Source organism: Mesoplodon bidens, assembly GCF_964165515.1.
Source record: "Mesoplodon bidens genome assembly, chromosome: 3".
In the NCBI taxonomy this organism is placed as follows: Eukaryota; Metazoa; Chordata; class Mammalia; order Artiodactyla; family Ziphiidae; genus Mesoplodon; species Mesoplodon bidens.
In genome coordinates, this window is record NC_138178.1 from 34035160 (window position 1) to 34055703 (window position 20544).

The window sequence follows — 20544 nt, forward strand, 5'->3', positions numbered from 1 at the left end:
AGGGCCGTGGTCCTGGATCATCTGCATCTTTCCCTGTGGACCCTGTTTTCTTGGTCCACACAGTCTGATCAGCATTGGCTGCTGCCCTCTGCCCACTATTTAGGCTACCTGCACCTGACCCAGATGGTTTCTGGTCATCCATCTTCATGGACCCAGCTGTGACATGGCTGCTCCATCTCTCCAAAGCTGAGTGCACTGGTGTCACCCCCATGGCTGTGTTGTCTCAGTATATCCTTCACGTGGACTCATCTGAACTCCCTTGCTCAGCTGAAAACAAACCCTCCAGCTCACAGGAGCAGCCAGCGTTAAACACACCACACCCCCTGGCAGTGGTAACTTGGCCCATTCCTATTGGTCACTTCGGAGTCAGTTGTGTGTGAGCACCAACTTCCTTCTTTGTAAGCAAGCTCTCTATCACACAAAAGCACGTAAAACCAGTGAGGACTTTTTCTGACCCTAAGCACGTAGCAGAGCATCATAAAGACGTTCCTGATGGTGCAGTTTGCTTTCTATTTGAAGAGAAGAAAAGAGAGCTTGCCTGTGGGAAGAGTACTTTGGATCTATGGGTCTTTCCTTGAGTCGGGACTTCTCTGCATCCCATTTGCTCGCCATCCCTGAGATACTGCCTCAAAAACCAGGAGCGATACACACCAGCTGATCATAGGCACCAGACTTCCCCTTTCTCCTTCCGTGTTTGAGCACTTCCCTTCCTTTCCAGCTTCATTAAAAGAGAACTAACACTGAGCACCGTCCATGACCAAGAGCAAGCTGGGCTCTCACTGGCACGTTCAAGTCACCTTCCCCATACCTCAGGATGGGGGATTGGTGGCATGTATGCTTCATTTATAGAGGACAGACTGAGATGCAGAGCAGAGATTCTGCTTCCTACTTGGGTCTTATAACCAAGGGATTTTGACCACATCTGACCCCATAACAGACTTTTTCTAACACTGAAACAGTTTAGAGAAACAAAGAACCTTGTTCAGATGATAACAGCAAAACAACACGTAGCAGAGTTTAGTGATTGCCCATCCATGCTGTCATTCAATCCTCTTAATTAAGCAATTAGAATTTACATCATTAAAAAGGCTGAGGCAAAGACATGAGATTTTTTTAATCCCACATATTTTTCAGAAAGGGAATGGGGGTGGGCGATGGTCCCTTTTAACTGGAGTTAAAGGATCAGAATTTCTAGGGTAGGAGTTTTAAAAATGTCTAGACTGCCTAGGATAGGAATTCTGCATTCTGCAGAAGATGGGGCCTGAGAATTTCTCTATGGAAAAAAGGATGCTTTGCTGAAACTTTTGGGGGTCACTGTATTATACGGCCTGTTCTTAGAGAAGTATCATGCCAAACAGCACTGTAGAGTCTCTAGGATTTTTTTTAAGCTGTAGGCATTTTCAGAGCTTGTGTTTTATCCAACGTTCTTAATTTTCTTAGACTGCAGAAACTTTTCTTACACAATACCTATTAATATGGCACAGAATGAGTGCTTGAAGAAAATCACTCTGGGAAATGCTGATGTAGAGCACATAAGGCAAAAGATTTTAACTGGATGTTAACTAAGATTGTAGTGATATAGTCCTGGACATTGTGTTGGGAAGGATTCTGAGGGCCAATCTGACCATTTTTGCTAATGATCTCTGGTTTGGGTGGAGGAGGGAATGCTGGCTAGCAGCCCTAATCTAGGACACATTTCGTCTTATCTTTTTGGCCTAAGGATCTGCTGGGTTTGACTAATGACTAATCCGATATGGTGATTCCTGGCTCCTGACTTCCTTTGGTTTGCTCAGGTTCACAGGGTGTTCCCCAACGGGTTGGCCTCCCAGGAAGGGACTATTCAGAAGGGCAATGAGGTTCTCTCCATCAACGGCAAGTCTCTCAAAGGGGCCACACACAATGATGCTCTGGCCATCCTTCGCCAAGCTCGGGACCCCAGGCAAGCCGTGATTGTCACAAGGAAGCCAACTGTGGAGACCCCGCCCGACCTCAACTCTTCCACAGATTCTGCAGCCTCAGCCTCTGTGGCCGGTGACGTTTCCATAGATTCCTGTAAGTTCTCCCCACATGGTGGAAGCCCCGTGGGCCACATCACCTTTGGACAGGTGAGGCCCATGCCAGCAGGGCTGCGCAGTCATTTGTGGCCCCCAGAACACGTGGCCTGCCTTGTATGCCGCCCAGCACGCATGCCTGGGTTTATCCGTACACATGCACAAGTTTGCCAGGCGCATCAGCCAGGCTCACTTGAGAGCATCCCTAACAGTCCCCTGTGTTTTCTCAGCAGCAGCAGCAGAGGCCACAGTCTGCACAGTGACCCTGGAGAAGACCTCTGCAGGCCTGGGCTTCAGTCTGGAAGGAGGGAAGGGCTCTCTGCAAGGGGACAAGCCTCTGACTGTTAACAGGATCTTCAAAGGTGCGGTGTGTGTCTGCCTCTCAGCCTTCGCTCCAGTTGCAGGTGTCAGGCCAGGCCCCCCAAAGGCTTCTGAGCACCTTCTAGGCCATGTCAGTTTCCCACAACCCCAGGCCCTTTTGGGAGGCAGGCAAGCCTGTTAAGGACTCCACTTTGCTTTTTCTCCCTGTTAAGGCTCAGACATCCCCTTAACCCCCCTGTTTTACTGGGTCCTTGTACGTGACCCAGCCCTGGGCTTGGTTCAGCTTGGCAGGGCCAGGGCTAGGGTGAGGCAAGTGAGGCACTGCCCTGGGTGCAAAATTGGAGGCGGCACCGAAATATTCAGTAATCAAGATACATACTGTTTCAGTGCAATATTTTTAAAACTCGAAATTAATTCAAAAAGTCCACAATGAACAAAATATCAAGTTGTAAAACAAAGACAAGAGTCTGACTTTCCAGGTGCACAACTCAGCCTTACTCACCTCTCCCTAATCCTGGACCTGTCAGCTCCTACCTTTATTCAGAATTTTGAGATTTTGTTCATCATGGACTGGGGAGCACGCCAGCCTCTAGTGGGGGGTCACTTGGGTTTTCCTGTGAAAATCATGAATGGCCTGCAGCTGTCACAGGCAATCACCCTGATTCTTCACTGCCTCTCATGCTGGACCCCCCTGAGTCACAAAGCAGGGAGCTGTGGACAGGGGGTCACGTGGCCTGCGCTCTGGTCTAGCTCTCCTTCTAACTTGCTGAGTGACTGTTGCCTTCTGGGCCTGAGGCTCCTTACCTATAAGAAGAGGTGTGGGTGTGTGTCTGAGGGCTCTTAGTACTGGGACCAGAGGCCCTCCCAGTTCTGCTCCCCGTCCCCCAGGCGCCCCCACTGCAGACTGGTTTTGTTAGCGGGAAATCTGTTACAGCTGTTGAAACCCAGGGGGTGGACCAAGGCTCACGTGGAGCTTCCCCAGAAATCCACGTTGACTCCAGTTCTGCGAAAGATATTTTTAACTTTGAAGGTCAACTTGGAATGAGCGTAGGGCTCAAAGTCGAGAGACCTGGATTCCAGAGTTAGTTCTGCCCCTAATGGCAGCATGACCCTGGGCAAGTCCCTTCACCATCTTGGCCCCATTTGCTTACATGGGGATGTAAGGGACCAAGGGAGGTGGATTCTACAGCTGCACCACTCAGCAGCTTTGGAGCTTGTGTGAGCTACTTGAGTCCTTGGTTTCCTCCCACGTGAAAAGGGAATACTAACAGAGCATACATACCTCATCGGACTATTGCCATAAATGCCAAGTGTTAACACAATGCCTGTTACATATAATTGCCCAATATATTTGAGCTAATTTTTTTTTTTTGAGAAATGTCTGCTTAGATACTTGGCCCATTTTATTTAGTTATTTATTTATTTCTTGGCCGCGCCGCACAGCATGCAGGATGTTAGTTCCCCGACCAGGGATCAAACCCACGCCCCCCACCCCCGCAATGGAATCGCGGAGTCCTAACCACTGGACTGCCAGGGAAGTCCCTAGCTATTTTTTTTATTATGATCATCATGACTATTATCTTTTACTCTTATTAAATATTTGCAGATATCCTTGTGTCAAACAGATGGGAAATTTTCTTTCAACATCAGCAGTAAAAGAGCACTCTTTCCCTACATAACTCTGAAAGAGTGGGAACCGTATGTGACTATGTCCTCTTTACGTGGACCCAGGGGTCTTCTCCAGGCCATTCAGAGCCAAAAGCACTGTGAAGATTGTTTCGTGAACATCCCACCAGCTCCATTCCCACACCACCCAATGCCCGGCCACCTCATTAGGAGCAGAGACACCACATGTGCGGGGGAGGCTTAGAGGAGGACCCGGTTCCCCAGGGAGGTCTCCCCAGCCAGGCTCTGGCTTGGAGCTGCTCGAAATCCCCCTTCTCTGGGGACAGCATGGTCTCCACCTCTCCCAAGGGCCACAGAGAGCTGGAGCCTGGTGTGCCAGCCTTGAAGTCACCGTTTTATGAGATGTCTCATTTCAGAACGACCACCGAGTTCTGGAGGGATGGGTGCCAGTTGCCTTCTGAGCTGTCCCAGCTCCTCAGAGACCAAGGGTAGGAAGTAACTGCTTGTTCCACTGTCACTTGTGGGACCCATTCTCTTCTTTCTCATCCCAGGGGCGGCCTCAGAACAAAGTGAGACGGTCCAGCCAGGAGATGAAATCTTACACTTGGCCAGCACTGCCATGCAGGGCCTCACACGGTTTGAAGCCTGGAACATCATCAAGGCGCTGCCTGATGGACCTGTCACTATCGTCCTCAGGAGGAAGAGCCTCCAGTCCAAGGGGACCACAGCTGCTGGAGACCCCTAGGCCCAGCGCCAGAGCTGACACCAGAGCCAACTGCGTGCGGCTCTCCACAACCGCTAATTCTCAGGGTCACTGCTAACCCCACCCCGATGGGGGAAAGCACAGGCGTGCTTCCTGGTGGCTGCTTGCCCACGTCTGGACGGACCTTCTGGAACATCACCCAAAAAGCGGGTTGTCCCAGAAAGTTAGGGCAGAGTCATACTGGGGTGGCTGATACAAACTACAGACTATGTCTAGAGAGAGCTTACTGATTAATATTGTGGTGCTGTAAATAAAACGGATATATGACAATTGGATATGAAATCCATGTTTTGCTTCGCAGATTTTCTAAGGACTATCACTGTGTCTTGATCCACCCCAAACAGCACCCTTTGTTTTCCCCAGGACTCTGCAATGGTGGCAGATTTGGAGGAGACAGCACGTCCTGGTCCATGTGACATCAGCTGGCCCAACTCAAAGGCCGGAGGCTGGAACCACCCGAAGGGTCACTCACTCACTCACACATCGGGCCGCTGATGTTGGCTGCTGGCCGCGCATTGGGTGGTGTGGGAATGGAGCTGGTGGGATGTTCACGAAACAATCTTCACAGTGCTTTTGGCTCTGAATGGCCTGGAGAAGACCCCTGGGTCCACGTAAAGAGGACATATTCACATACGGCTCCCACTCTTTCAGAGTTACATAGGGAAAGAGTGCTCTTTTACTGCCGACGTTGAAAGAAAATTTCCCATCTGTTTGACACAAGGATATCTGCAAATATTTAATAAGAGTAAAAGATAATAGTCATGATGATCATAATAAAAAAAATAGCTAGGGACTCCCCCGGCTATTTATACACGGCAGGAGGCCTCTCCCTGTGGCCTGGGCGTCCTCACAACGTGGTAGCTGGGTGTCCCCCGGAGAGTGTGAGAGCCACATCGGAGCTGCATCCTTTTTAAGACCTTGCCTCTGACATCAAATAGCATCACTTCTCCTATGCTCTATCAGTCAGAGCTGGCACAAACCTGCCCCGGTTTAAGGGGAAGGGAAAGATTGCTGGGGCTGTTTTTGGAAAATACACTCTAGCACACAACACATTTGCAAAACTGGATTTGGTTGGGTTGGAGAAGTGCTCCTAGCCAAGGTGGTACCCACTGGCAGAGCAAGTAAACAAACAATGGAAACTCCACGTGTGCTCAGCTGTGCCAACAGGATGGACTAGCGTGAGGCTGAGAGAGTACAACACAATGGCTGCCCTTTGACTCCCACGAGCCAAGCACCGTGTTGGGTTAAGTGGACACTGTCCTTAGTAATCACAGCAGTGTCTACAGAGTGTGGTATTGTCCCACTGTATAGATGAGGGTACTGAGACCCAGAGGTGAGAGGCAACTTGTCCAGCTGGTGAATGACATGGAGAGTGAGTTCTTTCTTCTGTGGTCTGGGAGAGACTAACAGGCCAAAGCTCAGGACAAGGAAATGCATTAGCAACACCCAGCACCCCCTGATGAGGCCCAGACAGTGCGTCAGTCCTGCTCCTGGCCCTGCTCCCGTGAATAAGGGTGTGAGGGAGGACCTGGCAAGGACCACAGACATGACACAAAAAGTCCTTACTCCCAGGCCAGTATCAGAGGGGCCATCTTAATGTCATCCAATAGCTTCTCCAGGGTCCACAGGGGGCTAAGAATCTGCTTCCTGGCAGTGAACTCTTAGAAAACTCTCCCGGGGAATCATAATCTTCATGCAAGTCCCTTTAGTGACTTCACCACAGTGGGTGCCAGCTCAGTGCCCTATTCTTCCTGAGAAATTATGTGCTCAGGGTCATCTGTGTCAAGCTCTAGAGGAGACAAGAACTTGGAGATAACCATTTGTGTCAGCTCCTTAGATTTAAGAGAAATGCTGAATTTGAACATGGTCTGACAATGAAAGGTATGACCCCATTCAACACCCATCCTACCGGATCTTACTGTGTGCCTGTCCAGGGCTGGGCACCCAGGCCACGGGATTCAGCGGGCACACCCCTCACCCCCGCAATCTCACGTCTGTACACAGTGATGTTTCCTATAATCGGGTTATTGTTTTGAGTCTTATCAAGCAGCCAGGTGATGAAGGTGGACCAGCCAGGTGATGAATGTGGACCAGCCTGGGGAAGGAGAAAGAGTCTTTCCATTAGGACTCAGAGGTGGTGACATGGATGAGCACAGTGCCAGCCATGGGCCTGGGACACAGAGAATGCCTCCTTGGGCATTCTTGGGAGCTCAGATGAATCAAGTGAGTGGGGCTGTATGAGGATTCACATGCAGCCAGCATGCGCCAAGGCCCTCCCAGGAACCCCTTCTGTCTCTGAAGACTCCCTTCTCCCCCAGCTCAAATAGAACCACTGAGGATGCTGCCACTGCCAGCTTTCCAGTTTCAAATCAAGAATCAGCAAGAAAGGGACTTCCCTGGTGGTGCAGTGGTTTAAGAATCCTCCTGCCAATGCAGGGGACACGGGTTTGAGCCCTGGTCCGGGAAGATCCCACATGCCTCGGAGCAACTAAGCCCATGTGCCACAACTACTGAAGCCCGCACCCTGCAACTACTGAAGCCTGTGTGCCTAGAGCCCGTGCTCCACAACAAGAGAAGCCACCGCAATGAGAAGCCAGCGCACCGCAATGAGAAGCCAGCGCACCGCAACGCTCGCCGCAATTAGAGAAAGCCTGGGTGCAGCAACGAAGACCCGACACAGCCAAAAAATAAATAAATAAATTTATTTTTAAAAAAGAAAAAGAATCAGCAAGAAGGTCTTAAAACGAAAGCTCATCCATTTGAGCGTCATGATGCTGCAGTTTACAGATGAGGTTTAGTGCGCCTTGGCCACCTTCCTCAGAGTTGACAACAGGCAGAGAAAACAGTGCCTTTGCAAACAATGATTCCAGTCATCCCCAACACCGCAAACACACAAACAACAATCCCGGATCTACTTTAACTCTCCAGGGAAATGAGTCCATCCAAGAGTCTCTCCCAGGTAGCCCTCGTTCCTGGCTTTGTACAGCATCTCACTGATTCACCATCATCATCTCATTTGCATGGACTGTTAAGCAGGCTACCCCAGGACTGGTATTCATGCCCCCAGATTTTCTTTAAAGAGAGGAAGCCAAAGCACAGGAGTGTTACGTGACTGTCCGAGGGCATCATTTCTAACTGGCAGGGATGAGACCACTTGCATGTTTTCTGACTGTTGGTCCAGTGCTCAATCCAGTTTAACCCACTGCCAGCAGATGCACGTAGCAGCAGTGCAGGTGCAGTCCATGCAGTGGGCCCAGTGAGACGTGTTCTTGGGAGGCTGACCTCCCCTCCTGGCCAGAGGGGGCAGCACAGGTGGCTCCATCTTGGTAAGACCACCACCTTCCTGGGTCTCCTGGGCTGGCGTGCCCAGAATTGGCTGGGTTTGGGAGATGAAACTGTGATGAGTTGATACAGAACAACGTCTGGCACAGGGTTAAGGACCCATTAAGTACTTGGCGAATGAATGAATGAAATCTAAGTACATACAAGAGTCCTGTGAAGATGTCTTGATGAGAAGAGGGAGTTAGCTGGATGATCTTCATGGCATGATTGTGGGATCTGCAGCTGCATTAGAAAGTAGGCTTTCTAACCCCCTGACACTGAGCTTTCATGTTTTAAAGCTTGCTCAGACCTCGGCACATTCAGAAGACAGGCACCCCAGGACTCAAAGGTGGGGAAGCAAGATACTCTGATACAAGGGGAATGTTTTCCATCTGGAGGCGCAAAGGCTGAGGACTCTGGAAGTTTTCTGCACAGGGTGCTAGTAACCTGAGAAACTGCAATACGAGTGCACTCTGGTCAAACACACGTGGGGCCTCCCTCACCAGCAAGTTGGTGGGCCCATGGAGGAGCTTGTGGGGAATGTTGGAGAATTCCACACAGGACTGTGTGGCCCTGACAGGAGAGAAGGAAAGGGAGTCGTGTGGCTGCTGAAGCCCCTTCCAGGTGGCAAGGCTGTGCTCCCTGGTTCCGATGATGCACCGGGCTGGGCATAGCCTTTTCCGGGTCGTTTTATCTTGCAGCAGGGCCTGGGGGGGATTTTAGCCAGCACTGCTGGGGGTGGGGCATCTGCTCTTCTGTCCTTCCCGCTGACAGCAGTACAGGCTCACCAGGTCCTGGAGGCCAGAGGACTCCTGTTCCATCTTCTATAACAGACACAAGAACCGGCAAATGCCCAGGGGAGAGGAGGCTCTCCTCCAAGTTCCCCTTGTAGGTGCCCTGAGCCCAGAATCAATTCCAGAGCGCTGCCTGGGCAGATTCAAACGGCCTGGTTTCCCTGGGGCGCCTGAAAGTTAACTCATGCCGGGGGAAAAAGAAAGAAAAATGATTTGAATAGAAGAGACAACAAAAGGAGTATTGAAAGTGTTTTTTCCTGAATGCTTATCTCATTTTTTAAGCATCATTTTGCCAAGCTGACGTCTTTTAAGGGGGAAAGTCTGGCATGGTATCAGAAACATACATCCGGATATCTGTGGCACAGGACTGAGAGCTTGAATGCTACCAAGGGGCTGAGCCAGGTTTTCGGGATTGATGGTGATTCTTCTCAACAAACGGGGAGACGTGGTCTCTGAGAGTGATCGGCACAGAAAGGCTTTGGACCCGCGAGCGTCGCACGGTGCCCGGGCAGAGTCCCTGTCCGGTGGCCGGGGGACTTGGGGGGCACCCTGCTGGAGGAGGGGTGCTTGGGAAACAGCAGCCCCGCCCAAGTGGAAGGAGGCACAGGAGGGGCCGGGGCCGCCTCTGGCTGATGTCCCTGGAGATGAACTGGTCACCGGTGGGTCCCAAAGGTAGAGCGGTTCCAAAGGAGCCCGTGTTCTCCCAGGCTCTCCAGCTGCGTCCCAACAATGGCAGCTCCACAGGAGTCATGGCAGTTCTCGGCCCACCAGCCAGGACATCAGCCATAGAATTTCTTCACTGCTTTCTGGAGGTTGGCGTAAAACCCGGCCATGCTGCGGGGAAAGAAGGAGTCCACCACGCCCTGCGGAAGGTAACCGCTGAGGTCGGTCTGGAAGAACGTGACCAGGCTGGTCTTGTCGGGCTCCCTGTGAAAGCAAGGCCAGGGCTGTTATGTGTCTGGAGCAGAGAAGCCCGCCCAGGGGAATGGTCCAGACCCAGGGGTTTCACTGGGTTCACTGCCCAGGGCATCCCTCTGGACCTGCTTCTTTTCAGGATGGAAGCAGGTCCTCTCACGGATGCTTCCATGGCCCCGCCAGGCCATTGAGCGAGGACGACCCCCCAGTTCCAGCCCAGGAAGGTCATTCGTTCCCTGTGCCCGATTCACTCGGCAAAGGCTTTCAGAGAACTCACTCCTGTACCGGGTCCTGGGAGGAACAGACACAATGCTGCCCTCTGTCCATGTAGGGCAGCGGTTCTCCAAATGGTCTGGCAGCTCCTGGGGGCTCCTGACACCCTTTCAAGGGGTCTGCAAGGTCATAGCTATTTTCATCACAGCACGAAGATGTGCTTTGCCTTTTTCACTCCCATTCTCTCAGCGTATACTTCACTCTCACAAATTTTCTCTTGGCCAGGACCACGAAGGCATGGGCTTCGTGGAGACCACTGTGTATTTTATTTGAATGGAGCTGTCAACAGCTTCCGGAGGAGGTTTCCAGAGGCTACATGAGGTGTGATATCACAACAGACTGAATGCAAAAGCAGATATGAGCTTCTGTTAAACCTGACATTGAAGAGATTTCCCAAAATGTCAAACAGGGCCACTCTTCACTATTTTTCCTCTTTAGAAAAATATGGTTACTGTTCACAAAAATATTTATGTGAACATATAATACATGTATTATCATTATTTTAAAATAAATGTTTTTTAAATATCCCAGTTTTAATTTCAAATGTAGTAAATACTGATGGATATAATCCACATGAACAAAAGCCCTCTGATGCCCTGAATAATATTTAAGAGTGTAATGGAGCCTCAGACCAAAAATGTGAGAAGGGTTGACTTAGAGACCTGACACATAACTTGCGCACATGTGAAGGGGCTTCGGCTGGGGGTGGCAGAAGCCCCGAGGGAGGCCACAACATGGAACATGGCACAGACCTGTGCTGAAGTCGAGAGGCAGGGTCTGGTCACCAACCTAGCAACTCAGCGGACCTCCCTGGGCTGCAGACGTAGTGGCCTCATGCTCAGGGGCACAAGGGCAGTGAAGCCCACCAGCGAGAGTCAGATTCAGTGAGGGGCACGCACGGGAGGAGGTGGGACCTAACTTGGTAGGGACAAGGGGTCTTCAGTGTCACAAACTTCCCGATTGCCAGGACAACAAAGACACGGGCTTTGCGGAGACCATTTGGCGTTTCATTTGAATGGAATTGTCAGCAGCCTCAGAATCTCATCAGGAACCCCACGGAGCACTGCACCTGCCCATCAAATGTTTCCTGACATCCTGGAGGTCAAGGGCTGAGAAGTGGAGACCCTTTAGAACCTTGCCCTCCCTCCCAGATGCACAGACAGGGCCGGGGACCAGCAGATGAATGACAGTGCAGGACGGTGCTGGCTGGGCAGGCGTCTCTCCTCTGCTCATGCCTTCTCTGCACAGAGCCTGAACTCGGGGCGGGGGTGGGGGGGGCACAGACTGCCTTCCATCCCAAAGCCTCAGCATCATCGGACTCTATTCCAACCCCCAGCCCCTCCACCTTTGCTGGGACCGTCTGTCTTCTCTCTGATCCTCCTCTCCGGGCTCACTCAAGCCCTCATACCTCTCAGTGCTGTCCTCTTTGGCCTGAACAGGTGAGGGGGAAAGTCTGCCCAGTGACCATGCTTTCCTCTGGGTGAGGACGGGGCTTGGTAGGAGGTAAACACGCAACAGGCCGGGTGGAAGAGGCAAACTCGGTACCTTACAGAGTGGTCACGGTGAAGAGTGCTTCTCGCTTGGACATCATTAACAGAGAGGGCAAAGGGGGGCTCAGAGAGATGCTGGAATCACCTGGTCTCCCCATGGAGAAGGCTGGGCTAGATAACAGCGTCCACCACTGGTCCTTGTTGTTAAGGATCCGTGAGATAACACGTGCAGAGCGCTCAGCAGACTCGCTGGGCACAGAGCAGGGCTGCATTCACGAAGTGATTACGCTGCCCCTGCTACAAACACCAGCCGCCCCCCCCCCCCCCCCCCCCCCGCCTGGAGAACAACCAGAACCCGACAGCTCTGCCCTGTCCGCTGCAGCCACTCAACTCAGGCACCACCATCCCTCACCTGTAATTAGCCCCCTTGCTCTGGCTCACCACCTCGCCCACCCCAGAGGCATCGCAGCACTGGACACCCAGCTCAGAGCACATACTGCTCCAGACTCCCCACCAGCTCCCCATCCGACTCCGACGGCAGCGCCCATGATGCCAAGGTGTGGGCACTGCTGCCTCGGTGACCGGATCTCCTTGCCTTTCCCCCTGCTCACTGCCATCTGGCACAACGGCCTCCATGCCGTTCCCTCAATGCCCCTTGCCTGCCCCCACCTCAGGGACTTTGGACCTGCTTATCCCTCTGCCAAGAACCCACTCCCCCCAGCCCCCTTCCATCCCCAAGGCTCCCTGTGCTGTGCTTTGGTCAAACGTCCTATCAGGGGGGCCTTTGGTGACCCCCCAGATGTCTAGCTCCCCCATCCCTCCCTGGCACCTTTATCTGGTTTCAGTTTTCTCCAAATCATTTAAAATCTGATCATTACAAGCACGTACATCTGATATAATTATGGTGCTTGTGTTTTGTCTGTCTACCCTGCTCCCACTAGAATCTGAGTTCCAAGAAGGCTTATCTGTTTTGAGGGGTCAATATCTAGATTAAGAGCACAGATTTTGGAGTCAGATGCTATAGCTTGACCAGCTCCTGGTTGTGTGATTTTGAGTAAGTTAGATAACCTCTCTGTGCCCAGAGTCCTCAGATAAAAACTGAAGGTAATAACAGTACCTTAGAATTGTTATAAGAATAAAAATGAATTAAATTATAAAATATAAAGAATAGAAGAGTGCCTGACACACAGGAGGGATGTGTAAACATGTGCTGCTGTTCCTGTCATTTCTTGAATCCACAGCACCTAGAACAGGCCTATATTCATAGAGTGATGGGAACCATCATTGTCCCAGGTTTCAGATCCACATAAAATGCTTTCAAGCGAGCTGAGTCAAAACCTCCACACTAGGGACTTCCCTGGTGTGGTGGTCTAGTGGTTAAGACCCCACGCTTCCACTGCAGCGGCCAAAAAAATAAAACAAGCTATATATATATATGTATGTATATGGAACATATTGGGAAGAAATATTTGTAACATATATAATAAAAATGTTTTAAAAATGTCTTAAGAAAAAAACCTCCACACTAGCTGGGTTTTGTGGGATCTTTCTGGCTCTAAGTGACCCAGCTACAAAGTCTGTGCAATCAATTCTTGCTCTCTGGAATGAGGCATAGTGATACTCATCAAACTGTGTGTTCTCCCCAAGGAAGATATCCATAGAATTCAGCCCCTAAGGGGAAAGTGCTCTGACTCTTATTCTGAAAATTCCTGTGTGTGTGTGTGTGTGTGCGCATGGTGAGGGGAGCTGTGTTGGCTTGCAGCTATGCTATTATTTTCAAACTCATAAAGTTTTGCTACGTTTAACAAGACGTCTGAAAAGCCAGCTTAGCCAGAAGTGTTACGTGGCGGTGTGGGATGTGGGTTTTCGGTACAATGCTATGGCACCAAAACCCTTCTCCTGGGATTGCGCGGTGACGGCATCGATGTTTCCCCTGCTGGTGTCTGTTTGTGGGTTGCAGGGTGACAGGGACAGAGCCTCAGCTACAGTTTCTTTCTTTGTCAACTTGAGTGGTTCCCAGGATAAACCAGTGACCTTTGGGTTATTATTACATGGAAAGCTCCTGGTAAAAACCTGGTCCTGGTGGTCCAGTGGTTATGTCTCCGTGCTTCCACTGCAAGGGGCGTGGGTTCGATCCCTGGTCAGGGAACTAAGATCCCGCATGCTGCTCGGTGAGGCCAAAACCAAGAAACCAAGAACCCAAAAAGAACCTGGCCATGACCTGCGAGAAAATGGGGACAGAACCCTTTCTGAGCTCAGTTCTGGGGCTGACTCACGGTGTGCTCTGAGAATCGCCCTTTAGCCCCGAGCATCTCCACCCCATTCCTCGGTGAGGGGTGAAGAGCCCCGTGTGGGATTCGGGGTGAGGACAGCTAAGCTCTTGGCTGCTCCAGGCTGGTGGAGAGCACTAAGAACATGGAGGAGAAGCCTGGGTGCCCGGGGCCCGCATGGCCAGCCTGCGACCTGCACAGACCACCTAACTTCCCCGAGCCTCAGTTTCCTCATTTGCTAAATGGCACTGTGACATCTGCTCAGCTTGCCTGGGGCCGGAGGGAGGGTTCCCCACGTCAGAAATAATGACACTTCCCCATAATTCTTTCCCACGTGCCTAGAACTTTGGCGTGTTACGTCACCAATGTGTATGTATAGGGTTCTGTAACATCAAGGCCTACAGAGTGGCGAGGCATTTTTATTACTGCAAATCATCATTAATGCTGCCTTTGAGTAGAATGTCCTCAGTGAAGCCCCAGTTAGGTCTGGGCACATCATTCAATCCAAGAGGTTATCCTTACCCTGGCAGAGGTCCACAGAAGCAACCACAGGGATGGTTAAATCCTCTCACATAACCTGGCTTTGGGGGACATAACAGATGCTCCACACTGGTAGCTGGAAGACAGAGAAAGACGGTCAGCGAGCTACAACTTCGGGCAGTTGGGCCACTGCCGCTGAAGGGCCTTACCGGGCACTCACGGTGGGTACAGACCAGTCACCTGGAGCCCAGGCGTCAGAGGACGACCCTGCCACTTGGCCCTGAGCTCTTCCTACTGCAACCCCCCTGTCCCTCACACTCATACACACGTTCACACATACTCGTGCGCGCACACACACGCACATACTCATGTCCACAGCTTCCCCAAGCCTGCTGGAATATTAGAGAAAAGAACATTTCAGACTATGAGGCTTGGGGGCAGGAGAATGAAGGGACTGCTCTCAAATCGCAGCCGAGAGAGGTGTGGATGGACACACAACCTACCCCCGTGTGGAAGATTCAGAAGAGTGGCAGGTGCTGTGGCTTTCAGCGGGAGGCACCATCAAAAGTGCAGAGGCAGGAACTCTGTTCCTCGTGGGAAGGAGGAGAGTGGACAGCCCCACAGCCCTCTCGGGAAGGTGCTCCGTGGGTGCAGGGAATCACCGCACCCTGGGGTTCCCTGGAGCCAAACCGTACCCCGCATGTCTAGCGTACAAACTATGCGCCTCAGCAGGGATGAAAACGGGGTGCTGACGAAATCTGCGATTTATAACTAAAATTACTAGTGTGTGGACTCTCCCACCTCAGACCTCCCTGGCACAGAATCTCCCCAAACCTGACAAGGGGAGGCTGGCACAGAAAAAGGGACCCAGGCTGTGAGTGCTCCAGGGATTTCCAGCTGGTCGGCTTTCCTTGAAGAGCTGGGCGGGTGTGGAGGAGACAGAACCCAGCATCCCACGAAGGCTTTGCAGCAGCCCTGCCGTCACTCACCATTGGAACTGATGGTCCCGTCCTCATACGTCTTGACCAGCACCAGGTCCACAAAGTCTCTGGGAGAGATGAGCTTCATGACAGCCGAGGGGGTGGTGGTTCTGCTGACGCACTGTGTCTGTCAGAGCAAAGGGGGATCCAGCTGCGTCTGATGGCCGCGCATGTGCTCCCCACCCCAACTCGACTGGGAGCTCACCACCCTGTCCCAATACCCCAGGGTCTGGAAAATGGGAATAGCACTGACAGCAGGGTGGCGCTGTGACCTGGAGGGTCTAGAATGAACTTTCCTGGATGTGCCAAGGGTCATGGCAACACACCCAGCTCGTAGAATCCAGGGTTGTGACACGGGCTGCCCATGGCTGATCAGGACGACTCTGAGCTTATGTCTCAGAAGATCATGAGAGTTGCCATTAACTGAGCAAGTAGTAAGAGCCTGGCTGGACAAAGCTCTCAGTCGTCCTTTGCAACTGAGAAATAGGTTTCATGAACCCATTTAACAGGTGAGGAAACTGAGGCTTGGAGAGGTGAAGGAATTCACCACAAAGCTCAGGGTGGAGATGAGGCTTGAATAGGGCCAGGAGTAGGGTGAGGCAAGAAAGGCCATTCCTTGCTAAGGCCGACCTGGTACTTGCCTAACCCTGAGAGCAGTGCCTCCTTAAATGTGTGTCCTGGGCAGCTTTCTGGTTTCTCCCAGCCCCAGCCCTGGGAGGGAGCACCCCCTGAACTGCACTCCATCTCAGAATATCCCACCAAGTCCATTCTCCCACTTTACAAGCCAAGGGCCCTTCAAACCCACCCCATGCTTTATCCCATGATTCCCCTCCTCCAGCAGGACCCCAGTCCTTTCAAGGTCACAAGGTACAGGTCAGGCCCGAGGATGGGACAGTCCTGGGGAGACCTCTGGGGAGCAGGCGAGAAGGTCTCTTGCCTCTTTGGCTATTAAGACTAGGGGCACCGTGTGTTGCTGAGAAAACTCTGACCCTGGGTATAAGTCTTCCAGGTGGGCGTGCAATCCCTGGGGGCACTTGAGAACTTTCCAGCGGGCTCTGGGAGCACTGGGAATCAGTTTCCAGATGGCTCATCCTCCATGTGTCCTTCCTAGAATGACCTGCCTGAGAACAGCCTGCACCTTCATGCAGGTTTCCCTTTCCCACTTGAAAAAGGTGCCACATACCCTACCCATCTGGAATCTTCCAATCATACACTGTCCTAGGGTGTAAAATCCCCCAGGTGGCCAAAGGGACACTGAGGGATGCTGATTTCAATATTTAACCAAGGCACTGCACACTGGAGTTAGAATTTCCATGTTTTCCCCTCTCTTAAAGCATATATTCTTTTTAAAGGCCAAAGCTTGTTGCTAGAAACAAGGTTATTTTGCCTTTTCTGAATTCTAGTAGTTTGTAGTAGGAATGGCAGAAGTGATGAGATTTAAAAAAAAAAAAAACTATACAGCTTCCACTCCTGATTATTGCTACAAAATCCATCAATCCTGAAAGACAGTGTCTGGAGAACAAGATGAAGAGGACATATTGGTAAGAAATGCTGAAAGCAGCAGCACGTGTTATAACTGCCACAAACTTGTGGCATGGCTCTGTATCTCATCCATCCATCCATCCATCTACTATCTATCAATCTTAGAATTAGGATATTTGAGATTTGTCAAAATCATGCTGTCATTCTGTTATTACATTTCCATTATGTTTCAAAGGGCATTAACCCATGTTTCCTCAACTTCAAGCATTTGTGTATAGTTATTTGTATACTATCTTCACAATTTTTTCCTATCTCTGGTAGCACCTATCCTGTTGTTCACTTAATATTTTTACCTAAATGTGCTCACTTTTTAAAACTTAAACTTATTTTAAAAAGGAAGCTATTTAACTACTGGAAATGAAAAAAAGGTACCACTTGGCATAAATAAAAGACAACTGTAAATATATATATATACACACACAAGGGATTTTTGGGTTCTAATTCTGAGCCTGAGGCCAGCTGTCTGTTTGTTATAATGGAGATTCGCAAGTGTTAAACAGGTGTCAAAGGCACATTAGCACCTATCCCAGACTTTTCCCTTCAAGTTATCAGAGAGATTGAAGAAGATTTGAAATGGGGTGACCTCGCTATGTGTGATTCAATTTCAGCTTTGACTGTTAAAGACCTAATACACTGTATCACCTAGTGCCCCAACATTATGTGCCCCGCCCTTCAGGAAACACTGACATAATTTGTGATAATGAACTGAAATGTGAATTCTTGGTCAATCAAGGTTAAGAACACTTGGGTCCTACGGATTGACCAGTAAAGAACTATGGCTTGAGGTTTCACAGCACCATCTACAGAAACACCCAAGAGGGTACCATGTCCACAGATGTCAAAATCAAGGCACCATGCAAATCAAAAAAAGCTGGCAACATTTCCCCAGGGCAACTTTTTCATTTGTTTTGGCTATGTTTTGTTTTGTTTTTTTCTCCTTAACTTCTATAATCAAAAGGAGGTGGATACTTAATACTACAGAGGATCCCAGGGCAGGACAAACTAGATCTTTGCTGTCCAATATGGTAGCCACTAGTTCCATGTGGCTATTTAAATTTACATCGAGTCATGAAAATTAAATAAAATTAACAATTTATTTCTTCAAACTAGACACCTTTCAAATGCTCTGTGGCCACATGGGGCTAGTGGCTACCGTATTGAACAGCGCCGTTGTAGAATATTTCCATCATAGCAGAAAGTTCTCCGGGGCAGCACCAGAGTAGATACCACACATTTTACCAGTGGAGCAACTGTCATCCAGCATCTGCCACCTGGCACTGCGTTACAGCTGGCAGAGAATCCTGACTCTTTGGCCAGGACTCAATTCATTACCATGGTCCCAGTAACGGGCAATATTTCAAACTAGAGCTGACGTGTCCAATCCAGGCACTGCTTCAGCATCCTCAGAGCTCATGTTCACTCTGCACTCCTGCTTTCACCATCCACTGCTATGTTCTCTCAGCTCTGTTTAGGGCAGCTCTACCTCTCTGGGTCTCATTGTTACCTACCTGTACCTGGGCCGAGGCTGGGTTTGAGTGTCAAACAGTGGGCAACCTGTGTGCTGGGCATCAGGGGCTCACGGTGTACTCCTCTCGCCTAAGGGTGTCACTGGCCCCCCGAAGAGGGAACAGAGTCAGGTTACTGTCTAGCGATAACAGTGCTTAGAAAGACTTACATCAGTGATGCTTTCGATAATTTCAAAACTGTTCACATTCTCATCCCACTTATCTCGTAGGGTCCCAGCAAGTGGCTTCACACAGTCCCACACCTGCTCTGGTGTCCCATTCACAATGCCTTCTCCTCGGTACCTGGAGCACAAAGAGGAATGTGACCCCAAGGCATCAAACTTGTTTATCCTGGGATTATATATAAGGACTAGAAGTCACGTCTGTCACTGTTCTTTAAGACAGCCTTGCAGAGAAGGGGCTGACATTTACCAGCCCACCTCCCCTCAGGCCTGCAGAAATGGACGGACGTCAAGCTTTCATAAGAATATAGTTTGAGGAAATGATGTAGTTAAACATGGAAACTTTTCTGGAAGATAACTGGCAAGTTGATTCCAGGTGCTAGGGTTGACTGGAGTCTCTTAGGAAGCAAACACACAGAAACAGCAGAAAAGGTGTGGCACCTTTGATAAGCTTTGAACAAGGGGTGAACTTACAGGTTCCCTGGAAACTCCACAGACGGCCTCCAGGAAACTGAAACTCCGTTCTGTCAAAAGGCACAGAAATGCAAAATTTTAGAGCTAGAAGGGCCCTTGGGAGATCACCAGGCCCAATCCCCTGTTTTATGGAAGAAAAGTCGAGAGCCCCAAGAGGTGCAAATCTCCAAGGTACCCAACTGACATGTAGCAGAGTGGGGACTGGTCCAGGACAAAGCTGCCCCCAGGAGGATGTGATGGACAAAGGGATCTTATATGGCTGACTTGAAGAGCGCTGGGGAGTTTTCAAACCACCTTAAAAACCACCATGCATCTTGTTTCCTCGGGCAATTTAGGTCTGTTTGTTAAAAATCCTAAGTGTCCAGTGAGCAGCACCATCCCTCTGCCACCCTCCTGGGAAGGCAGAGAGGGGCTCCTGCTCTGAGGAAAGGAGTAAAGCCTTTGGAGCCTGGTGCTTCCGGTTCCATCCTAACCATTTACCAGCCAGGTGACCTTGGCCAAGTCTTTCAAAGAAAGGAACGGATACTTATCTCCCGGGGGCGGTCATTGTGTGCAAAACAGGCCCGATATTTTTTTAAGGAAACAACGCCCAGTGCAATCTCCTCCTCAGTCTAGCTCTGGAGGATGGAACGCAGAAAATCTCCAGGAGAGAGCAGCCTGGGGGCTTCTGGAACCCCGGCCCCAGGGAGCAAAGGCCCCTCGACCCCTTCCTACCCAGCTCCTCACTCACGCCTTCCCGGCAAATCTTCCATCCTGACTCGTCTCGCCGGTACTGGAGCATCTTCTTCACCACCGCCTCGCTTATCTGCGCGGCCAACGCCGGATCCATTGCGCCGAGAGCTGCACGAGGTTGCTGTGGAGCAGGTGCGGTGTGCGGTGGCGGCCGGGCACTTAGGTAGGGGAGGCCGGAAAGCCCGGGCCAGCCGAGGAGCCCAGAGTCCCGCCCCCAGCCCCGCCCCCGCTCTGGGATTGGCCTAGACCATCAGACAGACCCTGCCCCTCTCTGAGATTGGCAGGGCCGGAGATCACCGGCCGGTCACTGCAGGACGCCCTCTGCCCTGACGCGCCCCGCAGGGTCCTGCAGGACCTGCTTTTCGCCTGTCCCAGCTCAGGGAGGGGCTCTGGGACTCCGGAACTTGAGACGGCCAGTGGTGGAGAGCCAAGTGGGCCGGGCCAGGTCGTGGGCAACGTCGTAGACTTGTGTAAGGAGTGTGGACTTCTGTCTTGAATGCACAGAGGCTTTCAGCCAGGCGGGACGACGGAGAAATTTCCATCCGAAATACCTTTCTAGGGCGGCCGTTGCAGGGGTGCAAGAGGGAATGAGCGTAGAGACTGGGAGGCCCGTTAGGAAGCTGCAGCGACAGTGGGAGAGATGGGGGTGGCCTGGAGCAGGGCTGGGTAGTGGGGGTGGAGAGAAGAGGACCCCTCGTAAAGTGCTTAGAAGGTAGAACGTAGAGATCTCTGTGACAGATGGTGGAGGCCGGAGGAGCAGGAAGCATCGTGACTCCCACCTTCTGGCTTGAGCCACGGGTGGCTTAGCTGAGCCGGGGACAAGAC

The 20544-nt window shown here is 51.1% G+C and overlaps 2 protein-coding genes across 2 annotated transcripts in view; one reads left to right on the forward strand and one right to left on the reverse strand.

Moving 5' to 3' along the window:
* The window catches only part of IL16 (interleukin 16), a 113912-nt gene extending 108895 nt beyond the window's left edge, over positions 1 to 5017 (forward strand). Inside the window, exons 17-19 of the mRNA XM_081230119.1 lie at positions 1794 to 2052; positions 2282 to 2413; positions 4550 to 5017. Of these exons, the coding sequence (XP_081086245.1) occupies positions 1794 to 2052; positions 2282 to 2413; positions 4550 to 4743 (585 nt within the window). The 3' untranslated portion in view covers positions 4744 to 5017. The remainder of the gene's footprint in view (positions 1 to 1793; positions 2053 to 2281; positions 2414 to 4549) is intronic.
* Positions 5018 to 8855: 3838 nt separating this feature from the next.
* Positions 8856 to 19837, reverse strand: STARD5 (StAR related lipid transfer domain containing 5). The gene is made up of 6 exons (XM_081229487.1): positions 19718 to 19837; positions 18988 to 19037; positions 18502 to 18634; positions 15294 to 15411; positions 14347 to 14440; positions 8856 to 9803 (listed from the first exon to the last, which is right to left on the reverse strand). Exons 1-6 carry the CDS (start codon positions 19814 to 19816, stop codon positions 9656 to 9658), a joined length of 642 nt encoding a protein of 213 aa, XP_081085613.1. The 5' UTR covers positions 19817 to 19837; the 3' UTR covers positions 8856 to 9655.
* Positions 19838 to 20544: the final 707 nt, after the last annotated feature.